At 56.9% G+C, this 9,852-nt stretch overlaps 1 protein-coding gene across 1 annotated transcript; it reads right to left on the reverse strand.

The window, feature by feature from the left end:
• LOC129656479 (dynein light chain Tctex-type 4-like) lies at positions 1-5,942 on the reverse strand. Its single transcript, XM_055587116.1, has 4 exons — positions 5,875-5,942; positions 4,073-4,188; positions 2,353-2,507; positions 1-348 (listed from the first exon to the last, which is right to left on the reverse strand). Exons 1-4 carry the CDS (start codon positions 5,940-5,942, stop codon positions 1-3), a joined length of 687 nt encoding a protein of 228 aa, XP_055443091.1.
• Positions 5,943-9,852: the final 3,910 nt, after the last annotated feature.

Raw genomic sequence — 9,852 nt, forward strand, 5'->3', positions numbered from 1 at the left:
TCACTCCAAATAAATACCGTGTACCAGCGCCATGCAGAAGAGCATGGGGTTCACATAGTGGGAGGTGGCAAAGCTGTCTGCATGTGGGTCCCACAGGCACCTGCTGGAGACCCCCACGCTGACCTGCCCCTTGCCCCCAGTGCTGACGGAGCACCCCAGCCTGTAGTGGGGTGGGGTGACAGCCCTGACCAGGTCCCGGATCTCGGCACTCAGCTCGGCGGCCAGGTGGGCACACGGGGCCGGATGGTAGGCCACACCAGCCAGCTTGCAGGGCAGATGAGCCTGCATCAGCTCCTGCGCCCGGACCCAGGGGAACTTCACCTGCAACCTGGCTGCCCCCAGGGGAACCTGGAGGGAGGGGAGGAGGGGGGTGACGGTGGGGAGTGTTTGCAACAGGGAACACGTAGAGTTGGGGCTCAAAGCCTAATATGTTGAGCATAGACCCTGAGTCAGAACAGAGGGATGGACAGACCATGGAACATAAGGACACAGGAAGATAACTTACAACTCTGTAGTCCTGAGCTTCCAAGGGGCTCAGCCTCTGATAGGTGGCCTAACGCCCAGGGTCCCGACTCCCCTCCAGCTCCTCGCGTCCCCAAGGCCCTGGCCCACACCTGCTCCTGGACGGTGCTGACAGGCCAGTGGCGGTTTGACTGGAGCCATGACTGTGTTCTTGAAGACGTCCGATTCTGGAAAAGTGAGAATGAGCCTGGAGGTAAGCAACGCTTGCTGAAGGTCTCCTGAGCACCAAGTTGAGTCATCTGTTTCGGGCTGCGTTTGCCCCAAAGCAGACTCTGAACGAGGATGTGGATGCAAGAAGTTTACATGGGAGGGGACTTAGGGAAGTGTGGCGAGGGAGGGCGAGGAGAGCCAGCACACGTGTTAACGGGCAGGCTTCCTCCTGCACAGCTGGGGCCCATCCTCGGAGGTCCCACCATCAACTGTGGAAGGCACTCAGCACTGCTCCTGGGGGCGAGGGAACTGGGTGCTTATCTACAGCACCCAGTGTCTCTCCAAGGGCTGAGGCTTGTTCCCAGGGCACCAGCTCCCAGCGCTTGTGGCCTCCCGGGTGTGGGCTCAGCCCGGCAGCCAGAGAAGCCCTCAGGCAGGGAGAGGCAGGAAGCCCAGTGTGTGTCCCTCCAGCTGGGCCGGGTGACAGAAGTGGCAATCAACTGTGTCCACCAGGCTATCTCACTTAATTCTCACAATCTTGAGAGCTGTAGCTTTCCTGTTTTATAGGCAAAAGAATGGATGCTCTCGGGGTGGAACAGCTGGCAGAGAAAGTGATGTGGCCTGAGGGCAGCCTCTGTAGTGTGCCCTCCCCCACCACCCCACCACCCCACCAGCACAGCACCTAGACAGGGAGTGTTGAAGTGACATTTGTTGGATGAGCTGGTGGATGCCACACGACCTTGGGCTAGCCACTGCTCTTCTGTAAAATGAAGATGGGATCTTGTTTCCTCCCGGGGCTGCTTTGAGAAGTAAAGGAATTGCCCCAGTGCCCAGCACTGGGCTTGGCCCACCGTCAGGTCTCTGAGCCTTACTTTCTTTTCTCCTCTGAGGGCAGGAGGGGTCTCTAATAAGAGATGAATCTTCATGCCCTGCTCAGTGGTTCCAGAAAAATCTCCAGAACATCCCTACTGGCTCCACCCAACCAGACCTGAAGCCTGTCCAAGTCCCCCGCCCCCTACCACCACACCCATGTTAATAAAGCAGTAGCCTGCTTCGCCTCCCTGTTAGTCCAGAGAATACCCTCTCCCTCGAGCTCTCAGTCTCTGTCTCTGTCTCTCTGACTCACATTTTCAGCCTCTCCTTAACCTTCCTCATCTACCATCACTCCCCAGTCTGCTGCCATCTGGTACCTGCCCCACCTGCACCCTATGGGCTCTACAAGGTCCCTGGCATCCAGAGATCATTTTTCAGCTGCATTTGAGGCTGTTGTCAATTCCCCTCTTTCTGACCCTCAATTTCCTCAATGGCAAAATGCGTCCTACTTGGCTAATTAACTCCTTCATTTGTGTGTTCAGCAAACATTCCTGGACACCCACCTGTGTGCAGGCTGGGTCCTTGAGGACCCTGACTTTGGGGGTGTCCACAATCTCTGGGCTAGGGGGTTGGGGAGCAGATGCCATTATAACAAATGTGAAAGAGCTTGGCACACTGCCTGGTATAGAGTGAACACTCAGCAAGTGCTGGGCTCTATCTTGTCTTTCTGTCTTTCGGGCCTCAGTTTCCACAGCCAAAAAATGGGTATGAGGAGGTTGAACTTGCTCTTTGAAGTCCCCTCCCCAGCTCTGATGGCCCAAGGCCCTGCTCCCACCCCCTCCTCCAGTTGGAGCCCTTCCCTCTCACCTTGAGCTCCTGAGTTAGCCTGCGAACAGCCAGGAGGTCTTGGAAGCTGAGCCTGGCAGCTCCTGCGCTGGATTTTCTGAAGCTTGGCTGGCCGCCTTTCTTGATGGAGGACCTGATGAGTGAGTGCTGCTCCCCTGACCAGGAAGGCCAGGGACCTGAAACACAGGTGGGCAGAGGAGGCAGGAGGGACCAGGGCTCCCAGTAAAGAAGGCAAGAGCAGCTTTGGCCCCCAGCTCTGCCATTCCAGGCATCTACAGCCCTGTGTCCCCAGTCTGCATTGAGCTCAGACCTCTTCTTCCCCCCTACAAGTGGCCTTTCTTGTGGGTAGAATAAGTGTCACGGTAAGAACAGCCTTTTGAACTAATCAGGTGTAAGCCCAAGTCTCAGCACTACCATTTCTTGGCTGAGTCATCTTGGGCAAATCTCTCGTCTCTGAACTTTAGTCTCCTCATGTGTGAACTAGCAGTGCTTGCTTTCCTTGTCTCAGCTTACATTTATGTGCACATGTGCTCAGTCAGTTCAGCCGTGTCGACTCTTTGTGACTTTATGGACTGTAGCCCACCAGGCTCCTCCGTCCGGGATTTCCCAGGCAAGAATACTGGAGTGGGTTGCCATGTTCTTCTCTAGGGGCTCTTCCCGACCCAGGGATCAAACCCGCATTTCCTGCATTACAAGCAGATTCTTTACTGACTGAGCCACAGGGAAGCCCTTCAACTGATGTTTACTGAGCACTTAATCTGTGCAATGGACTGAAAACACAGATCTCTGCCACTCCCGCTGGTCGTGTGCTGGCGGGAAGACAGTAAACAGAAATACTGCCCCACTAAGGGGTGTTTGGAAATGGGGCACTAATACCTCCTCACTGAACTGTGAGAATTGAGTGGGATGAAGCGCACAAAGTAGGGTGCCTGGGCCTGGCACCTGGTAGGTGCTCAATAAACGCTTGTTGAATAAGTGAACAAATACAAGTAATTCTCTCTGAGCCCTGATTACTAAGTGGTAAAAAGGAGCTGGTCATCCATACTTTGTGAGGTTGTTATAAAGATTTTTAACTTTGTTGAAATGAGTGGATTTACATGAATAAAATAGAATAGACCCATGTAAAGTGCTCAACCCAGTGCCCAGCTCAAGGCCTGGTGGCTCCAGTTATCACTCATCTACGCGGAAACAGCTGCCCGTGCTGTGCACAGCGCTTCACAGTTTACAAAGCCCTCTGGCATCTTACGTGTGGGCTTCACAGCAGCCCAGGGAGGTCGGGCAGGATTAGAACCCCCGTGGCACATGTGGAAACTGAGGCTCGGTGATGGGGGTGGGGAAGTGAGTGACTTGCCCAAAGTTACACAGGTTGTCAGATGTGAAACATGGGTCCAAACCCAGGGAGTTTCAAACCCAAACCTGTCACTCTTTCCACTAAACCAAGCATAACAGCAGTGATCCAGCACCACTGAGGGCGAGCAGCCCCCAGAGTGGGGGGGCATTTTCTGCCTGATCCCCCAGACCTCTGGGTGTCCCAGGATTGGGGGTGCCCACACTGCACAGTCCCAGCTCCAGGCAGGCCCCTTCCAGGCTGGGCCCTGGCTTCCTGTCTATGATGTGGGTCAGTATCCATCCCAGGCAGGAAGAGCCCAGAGCTGGGTGGGGCCTACAAAGGGCGGTGATCTAGGCCCCCTCCGCACTTTCCTCCCAGAATCCACGGAGTCAGAGGCTGAGAAGGTCACACCCTTGTCCAGGGTCTCCCTAGAAACCTCATCTTTGGTGCATCTGGTCTTCTGCATTGTCATTCCCGGGCTGTGGCCCTTGCACTTAGCCTTTGGGAACAAGGACAGGGCAGCAAGACTATGAGAGAAAACAGAGACACAGGGAGAGGAGGCAGGGCTGTGTCTTCCTCCTCTGGGCAAAGTCCCAGCCCTGGGCTGGTGTGTGGCTCCCAGGGGCGTGGGAAGCCAGCAAGTTTCCAGGGGTCCCCTTCTGCTATCCCGGGACCCCATTCCAGCTCCCCACCAGCCCCAGCTCTGCAGGGGCCTGCCTCCTCGTGCCTCCCTGCTTTCAGCTTTCCACCTTCCTCCTGAGTTCTCTGTCTGCATTCCAGCCCCTTTCTCATTCCCCTCTGGCATCTTACACACTTGCTCACACTGTGCTGACCTGTGGCTTTCAGTCAGACCCAGCAGAGGAAGTCTGGGGTGTGAGGAGTAAAGGTGTGGGTGTGCCCCGAACGTCCTTACCTCCCGACTCCTGCCCCCCGGGAACCCAGACTCCTGGGAAGCTCCCCTGAGTCCTCAGGGTCCTGGTCAAGAGAGAGATGTGGCTCCCCAGGGCCCAGTCAGGAATCCCAGGGCGGGCACAGCCTCTCTGCCCTCTGCCGCACCCTCCTTTGTCGGCCCAGACCTCTGGGAAAGGGAGGCATAAGGCAGTACTCTTGCTATCCCGTGGGCTCCGTCCCTGTACCCGGGGTGGAGGGGCAGACTCAGGCTTGAAAACAAAACAGGCTTAGGGAGGAGCCCCAGACATGGACAGGCACACCAGATCCGTGGGAGCAAAGGTACTCAGAGCTGTGTGCACACCTAGAGGGACAGGTTTACACCAACACACTCACCCGTGCACTAGCAGACAGCTGTGTACCCACGAAAATAGGCGTGCACTTATAAAGTGTGTGTCTGTGAAGAGGTGTGTGTCCCCTGGGAGTGTCACACACACCCACGGCTGTGACATTTGCACTCAAGACACACGTACACACCCAGGGAGGGGCATTCCCTCGGAAATGTGTAACATCCAGGGAGAGAGCTGGGTACACGCAGGTCTAGGTGGATAACCACAGTCATAGCGAGGGACTCGTGCCTACACAGGTGTGTGCGGTTCAAGTGTACACAGAGAGGTGTGCAAAGGAACAGGTGTGAGTGCACAGCACTGGGTGTCGTCACAAAGGGCATTTTCACACTCAGCAACGGACAGTCACCCAGAGAGAGACCAACATACGTGGTGCCCAATGCCCAGACATTAAGGTGAGTTCGTGAGCCCAAGGAAGCGGTCTGAGCAGATGGCGACACCCCGAGATGGACACGTGTGCGGTGATAGAAGCAGCACGGCAGCGCCCCCTACTGGACATACAGAGACCCTCAGGGACAGCTCCGCGTCCACTGGCTCCAAGGGGCTGCAGGGCCGGTGACAGAAAGGAGCATCCTCTCCACGCCAAGACACCCCCTGGAAGTTTGAGTGGGTCCTCAGGGTTCTGCCATGGGAATCTTCCCAGCGAGGTGCTGCAAGGCCTCGGGTACCCAGGGTGACAGTCCCGTGGGAGGTATAGCACTCCCCAGTGACCTCGGCAGGGTGGCAGCGGGCAGCCTTTGTTCCGTCCCCATCTTCTCCCCTGGGGACTGGGATAGTGCAGAGGCCAGGCTGCTGACTGGAGGGAGGGGCAGCCAGGCGGGGGAGGCCCCACTCAGAGGTAACCTCAGGAGGGAAGGGTTAGAAAGGCGTCGGTGTGCCCTGGGAGCTGTGCAGCCTTTGGCACTCACACAGACCTACGGGAAGACGTGCATTCCCAGCTCACTGAGTGCTGGCATGCTCCCCGCCCCCAGCAGGTCCCCGCCCATCCACCCTCACAACGCCTGGCAGGGAGATGCCATTCTCACGTCACAGACGAGGAAGCGACTCCTGGAGAAGTGGTAGCTAGTCCAAGGTCACACAGCTGGTAATTGCCAGAGCTATCTGAACCTGTATGGCTGGGGTTCTAGGGGCGCCAGGCTGAACCACCACACTAGACCATCCAGTCACTCCACTGGGATGAAGAGGAACATGGGCTCAAATCCACAAGGACACTTCCTAGCTGTGTGTCCTTGAGCAGTTGAATCCATGACTGGCTGCTGAGCACTTAGCATCTGCTAGGGAGGACACGCAGCAGGATGGAGACCATGAGAGGACATGCTCTGGGCAAAGCTCATGCTGGGCACTGGGATGAAAACCCAAGAAGACAGAGGATATTCACAGAAAAACATGGCAGTCAGAGCATGGGTGATCCTCTCTGTGCTAGGGGGTACATCCAGGGAGGGGCAGACTCCCAGCTTGGGGTATGGTCAGGAAGACTGCCTGGAGGAGGTGACAATGTTCTGAAGGATGAGCAAGAGTCTGTCAAGGGAAGCTAGAGCAGAAAGAAAGGCAGTCCAGGCTCAGGGCACAGCATGTAGAAGTGAGAGAGGTGCTGATGGCTGGGCTGTGATGCTCAGGATGGGGACAAGGTCTGAGACGTTCTCTGTGTGTGTGTGAGTGGGGGGCAGGGGAGGAGTCCTAAAGAGGCATGAGCACCAAGCAGAAGAGTTTAGATTTTATCCTGAGCAGAAGGCTGACGTGGTCAGGTCAGCATTTTAAAAAAATCAGAGCAGAGTGGTTGGGGTGGGTAGGGGGCAGGCAAGAGTGGAGGCGCACAGGTGGGTGAGATGAGGAGCCTACTGTAGAGATGCAGAGAGAGACGGGGAGGGGTAGGGGTGTCTTCAGAAGCTGCCTCAGAGCCGAGAGCCGGGACTAGGCTCAAGCGTGGCCGCCGATGTGGGGATGAGGGGAGGGAAGCCCAGGCAGCTCCGGCACTCTTCCTGGCGGGCTGGTTGTGGTGCCCCTTGAAGAGGAAATGCCAGAGGAGCAGCAAGTTTGGGGGAGGGGCGGCGACGAGTTCAGCTGGGAGCTGTGGATTTCGAGGGGCCTGAGGCGCGCTGTGGTGGTTACAGTTGGCTGCCAGACTAGCAGCCGTCTTTGCTCCTGCCATCCAGACTCTGGTGTGTTGTGGAAGTGATATGCCTGGTCTTCCGAGGTGAGCTGTGCTAAGCCCATCAGGATAAACTTCTCCTCTCACCAGTGATGTTCTAAGAGTGGGCATGCATCTGAGTTTGGGCTCTCCCAAAAGCAGACCTTGAGACAGGATGTGAAAGCATGTGGTTTATTTAGGAGAAAGAGGGAACCCTGATGAGACTTAGTGACCAGGACACGGATAATTTGACTGCAGGGAGGCAGTGCACCCAGCAGAACTTGGAAGAGGGAGGGGAGGGGAGAAACTGAAGATGAGTATAGACGTTGCTCTCAAGAAGCCTGGCTGTGAAAGCCAGTAGACGGGTAAAGGTGAGAGCTGGAGGGAAGTACAGGCTTACAGAGAGTGTATCCCGTGATGGGGAGACCCGCATGCACTTGACTATGGATGGAGAATGCCAGGAGCTGCTGGAGAGCTAGGTGCCTGAGGCAGGGAGAGGATGGGCTCGGGCAGGAGGTGGAACCACCTTCCCCTGAGGCTCGGGGGAGGGGTGGGTGAGCACAGGGTGAGGTACGGAAGGCGAAGGGGTTTTCCTGTTTGCCTGTCTCCCTCTGCAGGAAGGGATGGGGTCACCCACAGGAGCGGTGGGGATGCACTGTCTCAGGGAGGCTGCTGACTGCCTGGGATGGTGTCTGCGGAGTTACAGGGAGAGAGCCACCATGGGAGCCAAGGCGAGGCTGGGGCCGGAGCTGAGATCCTAGGCGAGGCTGGAGACCACGAACAATGGGTGCTGGCTCTGACCACACAGGGACGGCACTCCGCCTAGCAGCACCCAGAGTCTAGACACCCAGGGATAAAGCGGCCAGCTGGACTTGTCCAGCAGATGGCATGAAAGGAGAGTAGGATGACCCTGACCCTGTGGTCTAAGCCTGAGGGGCAAGGGGGTGAGGGATATGCAAGGTGACGGGGAGATGAGCAGGGACGGGAGAGGAGTGTGGCAAAAGTGCTGGGAGAGATGCGGTTGCTGCAGGGGTGGGACGAACACTTCACAGGTGAGGGGTTCAGGGGGTAACACGTGGACGCTGTCACGGCCCCGCCCACATCCTGCGGTCTTCACCATTCCCAGGCTTCTGCTGTGACACCTGGACACTGGGGCTTCACAGGCAGGTTACAGACGCCTGGGAGAGGATGGTCTCAAGCAGTGGTCACCCAGGGGCAGCTGGCAGTCAGTGGACAAATGCGCTGCCTCCTTGCCCCTCAGTGGAACGCTGTTTCCCGGAGGTGCCCATGGGGGTGGAGGCTCGGTTGCCCACAGTGGTCAGCTGCAGGTTAACACACCCTGAATCAGCTTCTTGTCACCCCTCATCTCCCTGTCCCATCCTCCGATCTGTGCTTCCTGGGATCACTTTTCAGATACACTCCTTGTCTTCGACTCCCTGCCACAGGGTCTTCTTGTGAAGCAACTCAACCCACAACAGTGGCTCAAACCCTCTGCGCTTCAGTTTCCCCCTCTGCAAGACGGGGAGGCCAATCTGTGCCTCTGAAACTGGGAGGGCACGCACACAGGTCTGCGAAGCTCAGCGCCATGCCCAGGACTCAGCAGACATTGGGTTAGCGCCCTCTCTCAGACATGCATGTGTGTGTGTGTGTGCACCCACGCATGTGCTCAGTCGATTCAGTCCTGTCCAACTCTTTGCGACCCCATGGGCTGTAGCCCACCAGGCCCCTCTGTCCATGGGATTTCCCAGACAAGAATACTGGACTGGGTTGCTATTCCTTTCTCCAGGAGATCTTCCTGACCCAGGGATCAAACCCGCATCTCCTGCATCTCCTTCGTTACAGGAGGATTCTTTACCACTGAGCCACTGGGGAAACCCTCTTATACATGCAGTAGGTATTAGCTCCATTTCCCTCAGACTGTCCAGGACATGGCACCTTTCTTTTCCTGCCAATCAGGCCCCACACATAAGCCAGTCCCTCAGGCCTGACCATTCCTAATGCTCTTGGCTGAATACTTTCCAGGCGGCCTCCCTCCCCTGCTGGCAGCAAAGGGCCCCCTGGGGACCTCCCGACAAAAGGATGATTCTGAGGCAACACGTGGTCTGGCAGATGGAAGTCTGAGCTCCTCAGAGGTCAGCAGAATCCTCCTCGCTCCTGTGCGCTGAGCCAGGCACTGGCTATCATCTCATCTAATCCTCTCCCTGCAGGCACTGTAAGCTCTCCTTTGTGGTCCAGGACGCCCAGCTTCAGAGGGGCCCCACAGCCCAGCAGTGAGGGGTAGAGCGGGGATTCAGACCTTGTCTGTCAAGGCAGAGCCCAGGCTCCTCACTGGGAGGCAGGCATGGGCTTGTTTACCTCAGATGCCCTGGGCTTGGCACAGGCTCTGCACAGAGCAGGAGCTTAGGGAATGAGCCTGGGGCCTGGCTGAACCAAATAGTCTCCTGGAGTAAATTGAAAGATCCTGCTCCCTGTAGGACATGGAAGCCCTGAGGGCATTGCCGCAGCCCAGATCCTAGCACAGGGCCTGGCACGTGGTGCTGTTTGAGCCAGGTTTGTGGATCAATAGCAAGGTGACCACTTAATAGTCTTGGCCAAGCAGTCCATGATTGCACTGTGCATGCTACGTGCATGCTATCCCTTCAATCTGTGCGACCCTATGAACTGAAGTCTGCCAGGCTTCTCTGTCCATGGGATTCTCCAGGCAGGAATACTGCAGTGGATTCCCATGCCCTCCGCCAGGGGACCTTCCCGACCCAAGGATCGAACCC

The sequence above is a fragment of the Bubalus kerabau genome, chromosome 6, assembly GCF_029407905.1.
Source record: "Bubalus kerabau isolate K-KA32 ecotype Philippines breed swamp buffalo chromosome 6, PCC_UOA_SB_1v2, whole genome shotgun sequence".
NCBI classification, from domain to species: domain Eukaryota; kingdom Metazoa; phylum Chordata; class Mammalia; order Artiodactyla; family Bovidae; genus Bubalus; species Bubalus kerabau.